The sequence below is a fragment of the Notolabrus celidotus genome, chromosome 14 (assembly GCF_009762535.1).
Source record: "Notolabrus celidotus isolate fNotCel1 chromosome 14, fNotCel1.pri, whole genome shotgun sequence".
Taxonomy (NCBI): Eukaryota; Metazoa; Chordata; class Actinopteri; order Labriformes; family Labridae; genus Notolabrus; species Notolabrus celidotus.
Genome location: NC_048285.1, coordinates 4,037,201 through 4,056,883, shown reverse-complemented (window position 1 = coordinate 4,056,883; position 19,683 = coordinate 4,037,201). Strand labels below are relative to the sequence as shown.

The 19,683-nt window shown below is 41.6% G+C and overlaps 1 protein-coding gene across 1 annotated transcript in view; it reads right to left on the bottom strand.

Annotated features, from left to right (window-relative positions):
• Positions 1-18,438, bottom strand: part of LOC117825395 (alpha-2-macroglobulin-like protein 1) — a 37,634-nt gene extending 19,196 nt beyond the window's left edge. The window contains exons 1-19 of the mRNA XM_034701227.1: positions 18,046-18,438; positions 17,592-17,693; positions 17,141-17,183; positions 16,431-16,768; positions 14,595-14,790; positions 12,814-12,970; positions 9,280-9,332; positions 7,442-7,462; positions 5,644-5,812; positions 5,479-5,563; positions 5,252-5,372; positions 4,316-4,430; positions 4,115-4,224; positions 3,795-3,950; positions 3,477-3,713; positions 3,329-3,392; positions 2,468-2,604; positions 1,695-1,844; positions 1,094-1,411 (exon numbers count right to left, since the gene is read on the bottom strand). Coding sequence (XP_034557118.1) covers positions 1,094-1,411; positions 1,695-1,844; positions 2,468-2,604; positions 3,329-3,392; positions 3,477-3,713; positions 3,795-3,950; positions 4,115-4,224; positions 4,316-4,430; positions 5,252-5,372; positions 5,479-5,563; positions 5,644-5,812; positions 7,442-7,462; positions 9,280-9,332; positions 12,814-12,970; positions 14,595-14,790; positions 16,431-16,516 — 2,175 coding nt within the window. The 5' untranslated portion in view covers positions 16,517-16,768; positions 17,141-17,183; positions 17,592-17,693; positions 18,046-18,438. The remainder of the gene's footprint in view (positions 1-1,093; positions 1,412-1,694; positions 1,845-2,467; positions 2,605-3,328; positions 3,393-3,476; positions 3,714-3,794; positions 3,951-4,114; positions 4,225-4,315; positions 4,431-5,251; positions 5,373-5,478; positions 5,564-5,643; positions 5,813-7,441; positions 7,463-9,279; positions 9,333-12,813; positions 12,971-14,594; positions 14,791-16,430; positions 16,769-17,140; positions 17,184-17,591; positions 17,694-18,045) is intronic.
• Positions 18,439-19,683: the final 1,245 nt, after the last annotated feature.

Below are 19,683 nucleotides of genomic sequence, written 5' to 3'. Positions count from 1 at the left end.
ACTCCCCACGTCTGCAGATTTGAAGATCTAGTGGATGATTTTTATTTATCATGGATAAGTGCTAGCGCTAGTTAGCATAGCTACATAGCTACATGTCGTAGCTGTAGCTGTGTACCAAGACACACATCGACATACTGACAAATAAAACAACAAGAAACACTAAATCTGTGACCAATCCTTCAGAAAAGGTCCTGCTGCCTTTCTGGCAGAGGTCGGTTTTACTCCCCACGTCTGCAGATTTGAAGATCTAGTGGATGATTTTTATTTATCATGGATTAAAGCTAGCGCTAGTTAGCATAGCCACATAGCTACATGTTCGTAGCTGTGTACCAAGACACACGTCGACATACTGATAAATAAAACAACAAGAAACACTAAATCTGTGACCAATCCTTCAGAAAGGTCCTGCTACAGGCGCCTCTCCGTCAGGATCAGATTCTGGATCAGATTCAGAGGGTTGAAGTAACGTGATCTCTGAGCAGCCGTGTATATTCAGCCAACATGTAAACATTAGATCAACGTGCTGGACAGCCGAGGCACATCCACTTCCTGAGGGGGCGTGGTCAGAGAGAAAACAGCCTGTTCTGAAGAAGGACTGAAGAAGAGGGCTTTTCAGGCAGGCCAAAATCTGATTTCAAAGTGTTTTTTTGAGCATAAACTTTAAAGACATGTTTTGGGGACCTCTTAGACCAATATATATTGATGAAAAAAGCCTGATATGTCACCTTTAATAAGTGGGTTTGTTTGTTTTGGCAAAGAGGGGACGTCTGTGGATGATCTGACCTTGTTTAAACATTAAGAATAAAAAACTCTGAAGGTTTTTTGAATGTGCTTTGAAAAGTTTACAGTCCGTCATGCTGGTGCTTCACTTTATTCTGACTAAAGCCAGAGATTTGACTGTCGAAGGGTTCTGACTCAGGGTCTTCTCGACTCATAGTTGAAGTTATTTTGGGGGCGATAAACAACGGGATAGAGGAGAAAATAAAAAGTGTTTAATGGTTAAAGTTTGAAATGGAAAGAGATGAACAAGTTTCGAAGAATTAACCTCATGAGGTTGATTTTTAATATTTAATCAAAAACTGAAAAAGTGTACCTTAAAGACGCTGTAAACATCGTTCTTCTCGTCGGACTGATAAGGAGGGAATCTGATGAATGATCGTCGGACTCGTCGAATAGGCACAGGCTCAGGCACAAGCTCAGGCACAAGCACAGGCTCAGGCACAGGCTCAACGGGCAAGGGAAAGGGCTCAGGCACAAGCACAGGTTCAGGCACAAGCTCAACTGGCTGCACAAATGGCAATGGCCTTGGGATCGGATACGGAAATGGTGCAGTCAGGCAGGGACTTTGGTCATCGTCCTCAATCTCATAGCTGAATCCTGATAGCTTTTGCAGAGGCAGCTGGCCGTACACCTGAAACACACACATGTACGTTATTCATTGAACTGGTTAGACACAAGTACTGCTGACACTGGAGAAATTAACATAACTGCTGGTTTTAAAGTTGCCTAAGTCGATGAGAAACTCTTTTGCACACTATATAACAATCTGAGCCTGAGAGTGGAATTAACAAGCACTTTTAGAGCATGCTATTTTACCTTTCTTCACTAGTTATAAATGAGACCCCTAATTACATAAACCAGGACCGAGGTTTTTGAGATACTGGAGTTTCCCTTTCAGAGGAGTGAGGTCTTACATAGTCCACAGTGAGATCCTGCTCGTCCTCCAGCAGGAGGACACTCAGGTCGATGGCTCTGACGGAGCACAGGGAGCCGGGCTCAGCCTGGAGGCGGAGCGTGGTCTTCTCTGCTGGGAGCTGCTGGGGGAAGGGGAACTTCAAGGAGACCTGCACAGGAGACGGACAGGTCATGGAAAGATGTCAGACCATAAAGAACTCTACTTGATCTATCTCTTCAAAGTTGATTCAACACACTTTAAAGATTCAGACTCATGCATTTTATCTTGAAGTCATATTGAGTCCTACTGGGTTGATACCAAGCGGCAACCTCCGGTCTAAAAATATGAGTCAATGCGGAAGTGTTAAAAGCTGCAGTTCATCGAGGATTCGCTTGAGGCTGGCTCCGGAAGTACCGGAAGTCACATACACATGAATGGGAAAAAGACGATCTTTACAGCAGAAATAAACATGTTTACAGCCTGGTACAAAAGATGAGTGTAGTCTGAATAGCTCATGTCTCGATGTCCTCTCACTGTGAGGGGGGTGAATTTTTTTCTAATTCGGTAATTTCGAAGATATTGAGATTACTAGTCTTCCAATGAGAGGCTCAGCTGCCTGTGGGAACACTGCAGCTGTTGGCTAGGAGGCTCAAAGCCCGCCCCTTTACGTCACACTGGCTCGACAGAAGCAATATGGCTGCCACTGCCGATTGGCTTCAAAACAGCGTTCAGAAACAGATGGGTGACGTCACGGATACTACGTCCATATTTTATACAGTCTATGGTTGATACCTTGTTTTTGAAGCAGAGCTGAACGGGGAAGTCCATGCTGTCCGCCACAACCTCTCCACTCTGCAGCACAGTGTAAACCACCACCTGGGCGACTGGTGCCAGGTCCACGGCACGGCCGACTGCTACAAACATCTTTCCTTTAATGATCAAGGCACAAAACACGAAACAGGCAAAGATTTAATATTCTAAGATTCTTTATTATGCATTAAATAAACTTTTGAATATTGGTAAAATCAAACCAAATAGTTTTTTTTTAACCAGAACTACTTCTGCACATAAACAAGAACTCAGCTTAAAGGGGTAGTACGTTTTTTAACTTCTGATCTGGTTTCTTAAAGGGGCGGAGCTGACCGGGATCTCCGGTGTGTTATACATTTATTATTGACAAGTACTTTATATACAACTCCACTTAAAAAGAAACTGAACTTTCCCTTTAAAAAGGAAGACTTCATTTACTTGTTGAAGGCTTTATTTAAAAATCTGAATATGTGAGTTTCAATATTTGGAGAGCAACAGGATGCAGCATGTGGGATTAGAAATATAACAACTTAATACTGCTATATTAAAAAAAAAAAAAAAAACATTCAACATGATAATAAAGTAAGTCAGCCATCGTACTGACTGATCCTTCAATCTTTTATTAGATGGATATTTTTTTTATTTTATTTAATCGGTCTATCTGTCAGCTTTAGATCAGTATTCTTTCATATTTGAGCTCTTATTTATCATTTTTGTGTTTCATTTACGTCTTTTTGTACGAGCTTCTTTAAACCACTTGCCCCTCGAGGGATGCGATACGTTGTGTTAAATTAAATTGACCAGTTAGCATCAATATTAAAGTGTTTTAGGAACATTTCTCACCGACTCCCTTTTCAACAGACACCTGGATGTGTCCTTGCTGCCTAAATTCTCCTTTGGACGTCACCTGCAAAGAAACGTATCACCGTAAGAAGCATTAGAGGGGTTTAGTTTCTGTCTCATGGTCTCACATCCCTTCTCTGAATCTCACCAGGTAGAAGAACTTGAGGCTGTCCAGCCCCTGCATCAGCTCCTCCTCCGGGATGATGTACTCCGCGTGCACGGTCAAATCTTTGTCACAGATGATCTCCCCGTCCGCCTGCAGGAGCTTCAAGAAGCTGTTGCTCTTAGAATAGAACTCCAAGGCCCTGTGGGAGGCTGAACTGTACCTCGGTCTGAGGCTGTATTGCAGTGATGGGAAAGTCTCCTTGGACTCTGAAGGCCGAGCCTGCAGATACAACGAGTCACAGTTCATCCCAAGAACCTGAATTTGTCACAATCTAATCTTAATCTAAGGTTCTTCACAAACCGTTATGGTCACGGTGTCCTTCCACTTGGATGTGTCCAAAGAAAACTTGGCCATGCCCATCGAGTCTGTGGTGATCGTTAACTTGTCTGGGTAGGTGGTAGAGAGATACACATCTTCATTGGGGACAGGTTTGTCATCTGGACCGGTTACTTTGACCTGCAAAGAATCCAGAGAGCAAAAACTAATCCACAGCAAACCTTTAAGACAAGGCGGAAAGTTACAACGAAGTATTCGTTCTGTGCCGTTAGCATGATGCTGTTTTTCCTTGTATTGTTCATGTGGTAAATGGCTGTCCTCAAAAGATACACCACACTGTTTACCTTTCCATCGAACGTGAGGCCGGTCTTGTAAGAAGGAGCTGGATCCTCAAAGGTGACCCTCCTGATATCACTCCTGACATCCATCTGCCCGGTTCCGGTTAAAGAGACTCCTGGATGATAGCAAACACACAGATGACAGCTGAGATCAAGGAGGCGTTAATGATGACTAAATATAAATGAATAGATGATTAGTCGGCCTACCTGTGCCAAACTCCAACAACTCAGCCATCACTTCAAAGTTCTGTATTGACATGTACTTGGTGATGAAGAACGCCGTCATGTTCACGACTTGTGTAGCACAACCGCTTTTATCTGTCTGGAAGATATTCACAAGATTCAGTTTCAAACTTAAAACATTCAACGTGACACTTATAATAAAAGACGTGTGTCAACAGATTTCATTTAAACTAGAAACTCAAACTAGATATGTGTATTAATTACATTAATATATATTTTATACCTTCTTTTCATGATTCTTTAATCATCACTTTGAATAGACATTTATTACCATTATTTTGGCTGTTATCATTATTATTATTATTTACATTATTTATATAATAATATAATAGTAATATTATTTTATTAATTTATTTTATTGTGTTATTTCATTTATTGTGTTTTTAATCTCTCTGTAGTGTCCTTGAGTGCTAAGAAAGGTGCTTTTAAATAAACTGTATTATCATTATTATTATTACTCGCATTGTTTTATTATTTTCATACTATCATTACTCTTAATTTAATTATCATTGTTATATTTATTGATTGATTCAGCTATTTACATGTTTATTTATTAGAAGTACATCAACAAAATTATTTTATTTATTATTATTATCTTTTTTGTTAATATTATTTTTATATGTGTATTCGTGTATGTATATACAGTATATATATAATTATTATTTCAATGTATGTATGTATATATATATAATTATAATTGTTATTATTATTATTTTATTATATTTCTTTATTTTAATTTTTGTATTTTAATTCTTGTATTTAAATTTTTTTTATTTATATATATACATATGACTTTGTTTAAAACATAAAACGATGTTTGAATATTGGACCTGTATTGTGAAGTTTGCGTTTTGCCAATAAAAATAAATCTTGAAAAAGATAAATAAATTTAAAACTCACTTTGAGTTCATAAGTCTCACAAGCATCCACTCCATCAGGGACTGAAATCCACCAATAGCTATAGCCTTTTCTGCAGAACACTGCCTTGACTGAACCTTCAACTGGTTTCCCATAGGTGTATCTGCAGGACACACAAAGACACAAGGACACAAGAACACGAGGACACAAGGAGACAAGTTTTAAAGTTTGAGCATAAAGTGCACACAGTTTTATGTTTGGGAACTCACTTTCCACATATCTTGAATGTTATCTCTTTATCCAAGGCGGTGACCACGTTGGGCATGTGGACTGTAACCTCATACTTTGGCAAAACTAAGACAAAGAAAACAAGAATCAAAAGTCTTACTACTGAACATGTTAATAAAAAAACACCATTTGTCTGACAATTTTACCGAATTTCTCGATCTTGAAGTTGTGGGATATTTTCTCTCCTTGTTCCGTGACGACGTTGATGATGTAGGTTCCTTCCTCCGCCTCAGGAATGGTGGAATGGGAGAAGTCGAGGATGCCAGCGTCGTTATGCATCTTCAGCCACTGAGCAATGCGGTTTGAATTAGGATCCTAAATCAAGAAAAAAACAGGCTTTGAAGGTTGGAATAAAGAAACAGCATGAACGTGGGAATTTCACAAAGAAAGGCGCGAATAAAAATTAACATAAGCGATGGGAATCATGACAGTGCTGGATACATAGGCAAGCTCAACAAGCTGGTAAAGAAGGCCCGCTCTGTGGTTGGCCTAGAACTGGACAGTCTGGAGTCAGTGGCTGAGAGGAGGTTGATGGACAAACTGCGAGCCATCCTGGACAACCCCTCTCACCCTCTCCATGATGAGCTGTGGCTGATGGGGAGCTCGTTCAGTCAGCGCATCATATTACATACCATATTATTTTTATTTATTGCTTAATTTGTCATTACCAACAATAATCACACCATGTCAACCTGTCACTACTGAAATTTTTTAATACTGCCTGTAATTACTTCTATTTAATTTAAAGCTGGGGTTGGTAATCAGATTTAGATCCAATTTTTGTTATACTGGTTAAAATGATCTTTATGTCCCGATGTTAATCAATACATAATGTGTTCCTAAAAAAGAGTGAAAAAAGCTGCTATCTACAGCCGGAGTAAACCTGGGAAAACACCAACCAATCACCTTTTTTGGGTCCCAAAATTGTAAACCAATCAAATCCCATCCTGCCGTTCTGCCCGCCTCCTGCTCGTACATTTCCCCAGCCTGCACTCTGAGTCCCCGTCTCCTGCCGCTGCTTCCCCTGACTCTATTTACTGCCCCTCTCGCTCGACCTCAGGCCTGTCCCCTCTGACCCGATGAGGTACTTTGCTCAGGACTGTTGTCCGGATCAGAGTCTCAAAAGCTCTCACCACGGGGGCTCTGACAAGCAGAAGAATGAATGACATTTACTAAGTCCTACAGAAATGTATATGTGTTGTAGCGTCCGTCCGGATGCTGTAGGGATGACGAGCCATATATGTATTATAACTTTTCTCCTGATATCGTGTCACCAGTGCAACTGGATAATGCTAGAATGACAGATGTGAGTGCTAACAGCAGCCATGTTTGTTTGCAAGTCAGCGGCGCTTGTGCATGTGAGCGGGGGGGGGGGGGGGGGGCGTCGTTTTGGAGGTTCTCTGAGGGAGGAGGGGAGGGGTTAGACGGAGTCCTGAGGAAATGCTACATTCAAATTCATGCTAGTTTTCCGAAACTGCCAACCCCAGCTTTAAATTCCACTGCAACACTGTATATATCTAAATTGTATTCTAGCTTTATAGCTTTATTTATTTTATTTTATTTTTACTTATTTTATTTTATTTTTACTTATTTTTACTTATTGAAACTTCTTTCTTGATTGTACCTATGTCTGGGATGCTGTAACAACTGCCCCCTCCTCCAATCAATAAAGTAATATATTATCTTATCTTATCTTATCTGACTTTTTCTCCAAACACAACAGAAACAAAGGAACGTTTTGTACCCCGTTCCTACCAACAGCAGCTTTAACTTATGAAATGATCATTCTGTATCAAGGGATGTTTGAAACTCTCAAAGATGAACAAAACAAGGTCAGATAAAGTTTTCCTGACTTCCTCCTGCTTCAGGACTACATCCTGAGTGCTCGGGTCATGTGACTCAGAAACTAGGCCAACCCGCTGCCCCCCAGTTAGTGGTTCTTACCAGGAGCTCCACCAGTTTGTACTGAAACAGAAGAAAAACAAAAGAAGCAAGTGAATATTTGAAGTAACCAAAGAATTAGCACAATACACAGATCATTGAATCAAATATTGAAGCAACTAACGTTTTAGAGAAAACATATTTTTATACTTATCTGAGAGGAGCTAGAGATATTGAGACTTTTAAACTTAAACTAAAAACGTATTTATTCAGTCTGGCTTATGTAGGGTTTAACAATTCTATTACTTTACTTTTTACCATTATATTGATTTAAATGTTTTTTTATTAATTTTAACTATTTGTTTTTGATTTATCTACTCAGTTTTAATGATATTTTCCACCTGTATTTTATTTTCAACTCTTACTGTCATGATCCTCATCATGGCAGCCCTCTCCTCTCCCTCTTTGTGTGTGTTTTGTCATTTCCCTGTCTGTTGCTCCTCCTCCTGTGTCTCTTCCCCTTGTTTGTGTCTTGTGGGTGAATGTGGGCAGGGTTTCCATTCTGCAGGCAGCACCAGGTGAAGCCACTCAATAATCAACCCTCTCCTATAAAGACTCCGGATTCTCTCCTACTCGTTGCCAGATCGTACTTCAGTTTTAAGTGGTACACTGAGTCCGTGGCTCCTCAAGCATGTTTTTGTTTTGCTTGTCTTTGTGTGTGTCAAGCTGACGTCCTTGTGTGTTTTCATCTTGATTCAGAGTTTGCCGTGCATGCTTCCTGCTCTCGTGCTGATCGCTTCCCTGTCTGCTGCTGAACCTGCCTGCCTTTGCCTGAGCTCCAGTTACCCTCTGTGGAAGGACACTGGAAAGAGGGACTGCTCCGCTCGTTACCCACGGCGCCATTACCAAGGAGTTCACTCTAAATAAACACTTGTATTTTCACAATCCAGCTTGCCTGAGTTCTGCATTTGGGTCCAGTCCTAGTGACAATCATAACACTTACCCTTTTTTGATCTATTTATTTTAAGTATTTATATTCCAAATGTTAATTTGATGCTTTAACTTATTTTAATTAATTTTTGTTGTTGTCAGTGTGCATTAGTCTCTATTTTAAAATACAGTTTTGTTTCTAAATATGTCTTGCAATTTTTTTTATTTCTGCCTCTTTCTTGTTTTCAATCACCGTGACGCAGTTTGGGTTGCATTTGATGTGTATGAAAGGTGCTCTATAAATAAAGCTTGATTGATTATAAAAGGAAGAACGGTGTAACTGGAAGTATTCACCTGTGAAGATTTAAACTTCAACAGTAAAAACCCTGAGATATGAGATCTCTTTAATCAACCTTCAGACCTACAAACATCGTCTCTGTGGAACAATTCTTTCAAACATTTAATTTAAATTTCAAGTCAAAGAATCTGAAATCACTAAAAAACATGAGACTACATTTTTTTAGGAGATGTGTAAAAGATGAAACTGAATCCATGAAGGATATTTAAATTTGATACATTGAGGAATAACTTCTTTAATTTAAAGTGAGGCTACAGAATGTGAAACAAAGTCAAACCTAAGGACTAAATATTCTTCCACATGGTCCCTCTCTACATGATCTGAATGAAGTTATGGTCTGCAGTCATGCTTTAACCTCTCACACAGACACAGAAGGCCTTCAGCCTGCATTATTCAGGCATTTGGGTTAAACGCAGTGTGAACTCTGACGGCACGTTCATCACATTACACCACGCAGCGTGTCACACCTACACTGTCTTCAAAATCAGCTTCACCTCCCACTCTCTGAACCGAAATAGACCTCCCTCCTCAGATTGACTGACTGCTCGGTTTAAAACACACCAGACTACGAGTTCCCTGAATGTGATCGGCAGCATCTCAGGATTTAACTTACCACTCGGTTTATGGGGATGAAATTGGTGTCCAAAGAGACAATCCGGAACATAACTTTAAGAGAAGGAAGAATAAATAAACACAAAACACGTCAAATCATTCTCTAAATATGACACACACAGAGCTGTACATAATAAGAGGAAGGTCATAATAAAGAAACACTTTTCCACTGGGAGACAGCAAGAGACACAACAATTAATCTGATGATAGTTTCAACACTTTATGGATTCATTTTAAATATGTATTCGATCAAAAGCTCAGAAAGCTCTTGCAGCTTATCTGGTACATCAGAGGTGAAAGATTGAGCAGCAGATGATCTCATTACTGCAGCTCATGTGACGGTTCTTCTCTTCTCTGTTTACACACCCACACTCTGATTATCCAGGATGTTTGCTCTCACAGGAGAAATTAACATGATTAATATTATTAATATATATTATCTAAATTGGATTGGGATTAATCACTTACATTATTTTTGTGGTGGATCATCTGGAGACAGATGCAAGGAGCTTTTTGTTGAGCCCTTAGCGTGAGTAAGTCATCATCATGTCATATCAAATTCATGTTTTTACTGTCAGCTGTTAAATTTTGTGTGAGTTGTTTCTCTCCATGAAAAAGCGTCTAGCTCACAGATGGTTACAATATTTGGTGTTATTTGGTCAAATGTCGACTAACAGACATGTGAGAAAGTAGAATAATGTCCTCTGAGCTGATGTCATCACAGCATATCTTTTTTTTTTTATTAACTCAACATGGACTAGCTGTCTATTGTATTGTCTTGTTTGATGTCCTTTTAGTTAATTTTTCTCTATGACTGATGTGTGGGGCACAATATCTCGCCTCAATGTGTGCTAATGTGTGTACTTGAAAGTGACACTAAACTGATTCTGATTCTGTCTGTGGTGCTGATGCGACCATCATGCTGTTACTGACTTTGTCTTGCACTTATAACTGAGTCCTCACATTGTTGTGTTGAACTCAACCGGCAAAATATGAGTCAATGCAGAAGGGTTAAAAGCTGCAGTTCATCGAGGATCCGCTTGAGGCTGGCTCCGGAAGTACCGGAAGTCACATACACATGAATGGGGAAAAGACGATCTTTGCAGCATTAATAAACATGTTTACAGTCTGGTACAAAAGATGAGTGTAGTCTGAATAGCTCATTTCTGGACGTCCTTTCACTGTGAGGGGGGTGAATTTTTTTCTAATTCGGCAATTTCAAAGATATTGAGATTACCAGTCTTCCAATGAGAGATACAGCTGCCTGTGGAAACACTGCAGCTGTTGGCTAGGAGGCTCAAAGCCCGCCTCTTTACGTCACACTGGCTCGACAGAAGCAATATGGCTGCCGCAGCCGATTGGTCTCAAAACAGCTCTTCAGAAACAGATGGGTGACGTCACGGATACTACGTCCATATTTTTTACAGTCTATGGTTGAACTGTACATTTTCCTAGTGTCGTGAGATTACATGATTTATGCTACTTTGTCAGTCTTTGCTTCACTGTCAGGTGCAGCTGCTGGTCCCAGATGAATCATAATGATACTTAGTTGGGACTGATTTGGTAAAGAATACAAATTGAGGAGACAGTGTTTTCTGACAGGTGATGTTATGTAAGGGAGAGTCCTCAATCCAGTATTTTTTAAGCACAGCCAATGCAAGGATTAAATTCAGGGTTATAAGTCTGCTGACTTTGTCAAAGTGAGATATTAAATCTGTCAATGGCAGCTTTGCTCTATTATTATATCAGCTTTTAGTAAGTATGACATGGATACACTGGTTTTGCTATTAAAAGGTTGGAAGTTCCAACAAATGTTAAAGCTGCTGTGAGGAACTCTTAGTGTTGATTTTAAAAACTAGGAAGAGGGAGCACATTTCTCCAGTGCTAGCTTCTCTACACTGGCTCCCAATAAAATGTAGAATAGAATTTAAAATCCTTCTTTTAACCTACAAAGCCCTTAAAAATCAGGCACCCTCGTATCTTAAAGAGCTCATAGTGCCCTATTACCCCTCTAGAACTCGACACTCCCAACATGCAGGCTTGCTAGTTGTACCTAAAATCTCTAAAAGTAGTATGGGAGGTAGAACCTTCAGTTATCAGGCCCCTCTCATTTGGAATCATCTACCAGTCAGGGTCCGGGAGGCAGACACCCTCTCCACTTTTAAGAGTAGGCTTAAAACTTTCCTTTTTGACAAAGCTTATAGTTAGAGCTGGATCAGGCTTGGACCAGCTTTTGTCATGCTGCTATAGGCCTAGACTGCCGGGGGAACTGGCACACTGACACACTGGGATCCTAGCTCACCCCCTTCCCCCCAACCCCCCATCACTTACTTTAACTCTGCCTGTCCCATTAAAGTTACTAACCATAGACCTTTCTGGAGTCCCTGAGCTCCCTTGTCTCATAGATTCCTCTGAGCTGCCGTAGACGTCCTCCTGCTGTGGGCGATCTGGACTCCAGCTGATACAGACGTGCTGGACTCCAGTGGCAACAGCTTCTACTACTCGTCTCACCACTATCACCTCTCTCTCTTACTCCCCTCTATCTGTCTTTCCAGACCCAACTCGGTCGAGGCATGATGGCTGTCTAACATGAGTCTGGTTCTGCCTGAGGTTTCTGCCTATTAAAAGGAAGTTTGTCCTCACCACTGTAACTAGCTAAATACTGCGATGTGCAATGCTCATGGTGGATTAAGGTGGGGTCAGACTGAGTCTTACCCTGTCTTGAAGTTGGGTCTCTGTTCATAATTTGACATAGAGTGGTCTAGACCTGCTCTGTTTGTAAAAGCGTCTTGAGATAACGTTTGTTGTGATTTGGCGCAATACAAATAAAGATTGATTGATTGATTGATGATTTTGGCGCCCCCTGTGGGCAAAGATGTACTGCTCATCACTCTGCTGATTTTGTCTCTGGCTCAAAATCTCATCCTGCATTCCTTTAAAGCTCCAGTGTGCCCTTTATGTGACTGTTTGCTGTTAAAAATGTTAAGAAAGGCTGTCCTCAGCATGCTGTCAGTCAGCCCGTCTGACACCTTCCCCCTCATCAGCAGTTTCAGGCTTTAACTATTACAGTATATAAATTGTCAAGCTCCTGGCTGAGGGACTTGTTTGCTTTTATACGTCATAAAGAGACCCTAATATCAATTTCAATCTGTTTTACAACCGCATACAATACCTAACAGCAGCTTTATAGAAACAATTAGACATATAAATAGGTTCAGAATAAGTGCATTTAGATTGTATTTGTGATTTGAGGTATTTTATTGTCATATTTTAATCCACACAATCACTACTGAGACTGTTTGAGGACCCAGCATTCCCTGAGTGCTGAGTTTCCACATTATTCCTCCAGTTGTCAAATCTCAGCTCAGCAGTTTGCAGATATTATAATTTAGTGCAGAATAATGCTGCTGCAGCAGAATTGATAATAAGGCAGAGCTGTATGAAGATTGTGTCTGCAGCATTTCTGCCACACAGCAGGAGACACATTCAGAGCCGTACATTTCCTCCAAGTCATATCACCGAATCTAAGACTCACCTTTCTGTCCCGGTTTGTAGATGGGTTTATCGGTCCGGACGATGTGGATGAACGCAGGAGGAAGAATGAAGACTTTGGTCTTCTTGCTGATTGACTTGTCGTGACCCTCGATGACAACATTGACGTTTGCAACAGTTCGGGATTTCACTGTAGGAACCTGAAATACCAGAAAACACATTTCTGTTAGGAGAGGAACAGAACTTCAGACCTGGACAGACCCACATAACATGTAGAGAGTGTCCTATTTCAGTCCTTTGGTCTAGAAAGCAGGTGTCAGGTCTGATGTTACTGAAACTAGTTAGTCAGTCCAGGATTCTTGAGTCGTTACTGGGATTATTGGGTTTACAATGCTGGATTTTGTGGGATGCTGAATTCAGATTAGGCATGTACATTTCAATGCTGGGGAACCTTAACATTACTTATTATCTCTATAATAGTCTACTTGTTGTTTTGGATTCTGCACTGATATAAAACAGACAGATACAGGTAGATTGATGCTGTGTCAGCAGTGATGCCGGCATTGTGCTGGACCATCACGGTGAAGAAGGAGCTGAGTTGGAAGGCGAAGCTTTCGAATGACCAGCCGCTCTACGTTCTGACCTTCACCCGTGGTCATGAGCTATGCATAGTGACCGAAAGAATTAGATTGTGGATTCAAGCCGCCGACATGAGCTTCCTCTGAAGGGTGTCCGAGCTCAGCCTTAGAGAGAGGCTCAGGAGTTTGGACATTCGGAGGGAGCTCGAAGTGCAGCGGCTGCTCCTGCACATTGATAGAAATCAGTTGAGGTGGTTCGGGCATTTCATGAGGATGCCTCCTGGACGCCTCCCTTTAGAGGTGTTCTGGGCACGTCCACCTTTGAGGAGGCCTCGGGGCAGACCCAAGGCTTTCTAAGGGGGATATAGATCTCATGTGGCCTGGGAACGCTTCAGGAGCTTGCTTAGACTGCTGCCTCTGCAACCTGATCCTGTATCCTGATCCTGCATGAAAATAGATGGATGGATGGATGGACTAATATAAAACCATTGATAAAAGACTTATAAGTGACTTACTGTGATCAGTGCTCACACATACTTTGGTAATAGAGCTTCTGATTGGTGGAAAGCTAGACACAGAGCCTCTTACTGGCCAACAGACTCAACCACCGGTATCATGTATGGGTTGGTGCACAGAAAACTAATTTTGGACATAGACTTCTACAAGGGGAAATAGATGACAATCACCAGAGGACATTAAGTATTGAATTTATTATCACAGATTTACTGAGCAGAGTCTCAGAAAAGACACCTTCAAGGCCAAATCAGAAACCCAGAAGTTAAAAATGCTCTCACTGGGACAACTTAAGTTATATTTGTCTTAAATCTGCTGTGAGGAACTTTGTGTTGATTTTGGCGCCCCCTGTGGACAAAACCGTACGTCTTTTCTCTTTGCTGATCCTCTCCTGTATGTATACATCTTGTTTCCTGATGAAGCTTCTTCTGCCCTTTAACATTCGAACACATCACTCACTGTTAGTCTTCCATGTGGAAAATGTAAACAAAGCATGCAGGATGCTGGATGTGTCCTCGTCTGACTTCAACCCAGCGGAATGAGACGTTACCCATAAATATATTAGTACACTTTTTAATGATGCTTGTTTGCTTTTGTAGGTCATAAAGAGATGTTAGCATTGATTGTAGTGTGTTTTATAAGCAGATAAAAACTCCTCACAGGAGCTTTAACTAACACACCAAGCCAAAGAACCTTCAGTTGCTGAACCGTGTGTACACATGCTGAGTCAGACCTGAAAGTCAAAGCAGCGGTGAAGCCTGCATTGGATCCCCTCCTCCAGGATTAGACTTTTCTTTTCTCCAGATGGCATTTCGAGGGTGACCCTCAGACAGATCGGACGGGGGGTCTCCATGGGGAGGAGCAACTGAGCACATAGGGTCTCCTTATTCCCTCCTGTCAGCTGGGAGCTCACCGTCACTGCATAAAGGCTGCAGGAAAAAAAACACAAAGATGCTGCTACATGTAGAGGAACTGATTCAACTTATGTATTAGAGCAAGGGTTCACAAACTTTTCAGCCAGCGACCCCCAAAATATAGGTGCCAAAGACTCACGACCCCCACTGTCCCTCAGAGTGATTTAATGTGGCTTCATTTAGCTGGTCTGCAGAAAATGACCCTACCTATATGAGCATGTGTCTGTGTTTCCTGTGCTGTTATGAATTAACCTGCTGCTACTGATGCTTTTGATCACTACCTGTTCACTAACCCTAAACCTAGGAGTCATCTGGAAACAAAGAAAGGCAGAAAACTCATTATATTTTCTATTTTCAAGGTTTTATTTCAAGTTTAGCTACTATTTTTGTTGATATTTTTACTATAATGGGTAAAATGTACTATCTTAAGAAAAAAACACATTCTCGAAGACATCTCACGACCCCTCATTTGTGTCTCGTGACGCCCCAGGACGTCCCGACCCACACTGTGGGAACCCCTGTTTTAGAGTAGAAGTGCAAAAGCTCTGATGTGTCCTCACAGTATAAGACTGAGAAATATCTCTGAAGTAGTACATTTCTACCACCTACCTCTGTGCAAAGTCAAATTAACCCCAGGTTGTCATTTATATAAAAGCATTTTAATTGTACACCAGTACTACAGTGTATCTTGGATTTTTTGAAGGATAGTAGCTGCTTTTATTTCAATTTTTTAAAAGTGTATTTCACTTTTTTACCCAACCACACTTCCATAAAAAAAATAAGACATTCAAGTAATTTTTCTAATGTTAAGTTACAGGTTACAGATTAAGATATTAACTGAGCTAAAATATACAAATGAGATATTTTACTATACACTTGGGGTTGAAAAAATGTTTTATGGGTCCCCGTTGGCCTAGTGGTCTAGGCGCGTGCCCCATGTACAGAGGCCATATTCCTAGTCACAGAGGCCGCAGGCTTGATTCCAGCCTCGACCATATACTACATGTCCTCCTCCACTCACTGCCCCCCACATCCTCTGTTTCTCTTCAGCTGTCCTGTCCATTATAGGCAAAAAAAGCCCAAAAATAAGTGTTTATAAAAAAAGTGTTATTATGATTATTGTTATTAGTATGTGTCTTCTTGTTGTGGCTGCAGCAGAGTGATGCACATACACAATAATTCCCCTGAAATGCATAAAAAAAGTAAAATGTCTGTTTTGTAAATATAAGGAGTGAAAAATAAAAAACACCTGGGTTGAGATGTAAGGTGTTAAGGTAGAACAGGTGTCTGAGAAAGTTAAACTCAAGAGCAGATACCAGAACACTACTTGAGTATAGTAAAGACCACCTTTCACTTCAACCTATCTTTAAATGATGTGTTGTAAACGTGATAAGGCCCTCTCAGTTATCACTCATTGTTCCAGTTTGTCCCTTTAACTTCTGCAGCTGTCAGCACATCATGATTATTTGTAAGATGAGCTAAGTGGCAGGACATGCAGAAACTTCTGAAGTGTGCAAACTTCATGATGTGCAGCCACTTGCGCGCGCATGTGGCGTCCATCGGCGTGACGCACACTCCAAACTTCTGCATACATGAATGACATGAATAACAACATGTGGCAGTTTGTTGGCAGATCCCCGCTGTAGGCTACTTACGCGCTTTCCAGGTAAGCCGACGTGAGAGTTGGCAGGAGCGCTGCTGCGATGATGACCGCGAAGTGGAGCACAGGTGCCATTGCCATTCAGGTTGAGTAGAGCCGACTGCACCAGAGGAGGACGCTCTGTCTCGGACTCAGGGAGAGAGACAGCCAGATGCTCAGGGCACGAAGTTTGCTCTTAAGGCAGGTGCGGATCTGCTTGATGGCTGTTTATATCCCACACCTGCGCAACTCCCGCCCTCTGCAGCTCCACCACCAACAAGTTTGTTTGACCTTGCAGCCTCCTCCCTTCTTCCAAAGGAGTTCCAAAAGGTGATGCACACAGCTCCTAGAAATCTAGATTTTAATTGAAGATGTCCACACAGCAGAGAGAGAGAGAGAGGGCTGGTACAAGAGCCATTGATTGGTTCAGACATGATGACCAGTTTTAATATTATTGTTGAGCAACAATGGGCCTGATTTCACAATATTTGACAGTTGAAGACATCAGAGATTAAAGAGACTCTCCTGTTGAAAACTATGCTCATCATGCAGCACAGTTCAGTAAAATTACTTGTTATATTCAAAATACTGAAATAGTAGATTTGAGGATTTGCAGGATTTGATAACTTTAGAATTCAAGATGTGTGAATGTCTCTGTGTTGTCTTAGGACACTTAACAGGACCTTGGTGTTCACACGGATGTTCTGCTTCAGGGAGTGTACTTACCGTCATGCTCCACCTCAGGGTGTTTCCTTCAGCGAGAGTTTGTCTGTAAAAACATGAGAATCTTTTAATTATCTTTTATTGCACTTGCGCAATGTTTGATTGAACCATCAAAAGCAAATGTCCTGATTATTCATACAAACTAAACCCTTGGACAGCAATTATTCAAACCTTGGCAGAATGAAGACGGGAGCTTTTAGGACTGAAACAATCACCTGCCTTCATAACAAGTTTGTATTTAGGTAACAGGACAGGCAAGTTTCAGGAGTTCATAAAGGTCATTTTTTGAACAATCTAAAAAGCATTGTCAGGGCATGTGAATTAGGACACGAGGAGCTAATGGTGCACAATCTGGGCACTGAGTGAGGTGTTCAAAGGTGTGTTTTGGGCACAGCATGAGTCAATCCAATCAGTGGGTCTGCTCTCATTCCCTTTAATAGCCAGGTACACCTACAGGCAGACGTTTGGCTATTACACGGCGGATTTCAGCCCTCCACTTGAATACACCCGGCTCACTCAGGCCGGTACATTTATTTCCTCTTCCTCCATTGTACCCCTAAAAACACAGAAAACACACACAGGTCAATGTATGAGTTACCATCATGCAGAAGACACAACCAAACGCTCCGAATAAACAACCATGTGTACATTTACACACGAGGCACAGCAGCATACTGTAAATTAACCATCTATTTAAACCTCAGAACACAGTATCGTGCAGGATGTAATGATACCCCTAACATCACGTGCACTTTGCTTCAAAGAAAGGTAGGCTGTTGTTTACTTACTTATGCTCCAGGATTAAATGGTCGTATTTTGTACTGGATGGTTCAGTCTTTATTAAGTATCAATAGTTATATTAGGCAAAAGCTCTCAATTTAACGGTCAATCTACGTTCCAACCCTCACCTGTTGTCATGAGCTGTGGGTAGTGACCGAAAGAACAAGATCACGAATACAAGCGGCCGAAATGAGCTTTCTCCGCATCCGGGTCTGGGCTCAGCCTTAGAGAGAGGGTCAGGAGCTCAGACTCAAAGTAGAGCCGCTGCTCCTCCACATCCAGAGGAGCCAGATGAGGTGGTCCGGGCATCTGGTCAGGATGCCTCCCGGACGTCTCCCTGGGGAGGTGTTTCAAGGCATGTCTGTCTGGGAGGAGGCCATGGGGAAGACCCAGGACATGCTGGCGAGATTATATCTCTCAGCTGGCCTGGGAACGCCTCGGTATCCTCCCAGAGGAGCTGGTGGAAGTGGCCAGGGAGAGGAGTGTCTGGGCTTCCCTGCTGAGACTGCTGCCCCTGTGACCTGGATAAGTAGAAGAAGATGGTATGGTATGGTATAATTATATTAGGGATTGTAAAACTGAAAAAACTGCCATGGTGTGTTTCTGATTGTGCATGGAGACCATGGTGACTTCTGGCTGTAGTTTTTTGGGCAATGCATGAGATGAAACAGGTGTGTGAGGAGATACACACCTGTTTCATGATGAAGACTAGCGACAAAATACTTCCCCCTGTTCCCATAAAAATATCCATTAACCTTTAGTCTAGTATTAACCCTTAAAATCAAGTCAGGTGTGTTATCTAAAGCAATATTTTAGTAGCCAGTAGCATTAATTGATTAAACAGACAGTTATAGTTAAATCCGACTCTCCGAACTAACTGCAACTGTATTGGGAGTTTACAAACTAACTAAAATAAACTAAAATTAAAGAGAAAATGTCTTCAGTTTTCGTCTTTGTAAATCTATCTCACACATAAACTTAGTATTTTGAGTGGATATTAATTTTTTTGTTTGTTTGTTTTCTACCAGTATCACTTCAGTTTGCACAGTCGCACAAGCACACACGCGTCCACAGTTTACCTGCTAACAGAGCGTCCACACTTTACCTGCTAACAGAGCGTCCACTCTTTACCTGCTAACAGAGTGTCCAGTCTTTACCTGCTAACAGAGCGTCCACTCTTTACCTGCTAACAGAGCGTCCACTCTTTACCTGCTAACAGTGTCCACTCTTTACCTGCTAACAGAGCGTCCAAACTTTACCTGCTAACAGAGCGTCCACTCTTTACCTGCTAACAGAGCGTCCACTCTTTACCTGCTAACAGAGCGTCCACACTTTACCTGCTAACAGAGCGTCCACACTTTACCTGCTAACAGTGTCCACTCTTTACCTGCTAACAGAGCGTCCACACTTTACCTGCTAACAGAGCGTCCACACTTTACCTGCTAACAGAGCGTCGACTCTTTACCTGCTGACAGAGTGTCCACACTTTACCTGCTAACAGAGCGTCCACACTTTACCTGCTAGCAGAGCGTCCACTCTTTACCTGCTAGCAGAGCGTCCACACTTTACCTGCTAACAGAGCGTCCACTCTTTACCTGCTAACAGAGCGTCCACTCTTTACCTGCTAACAGAGCGTCTACTCTTTACCTGCTAACAGAGTGTCCACTCTTTACCTGCTAACAGAGCGTCCACTCTTTACCTGCTAACAGAGTGTCCACACTTTACCTGCTAACAGAGCGTCCACTCTTTACCTGCTAACAGAGCGT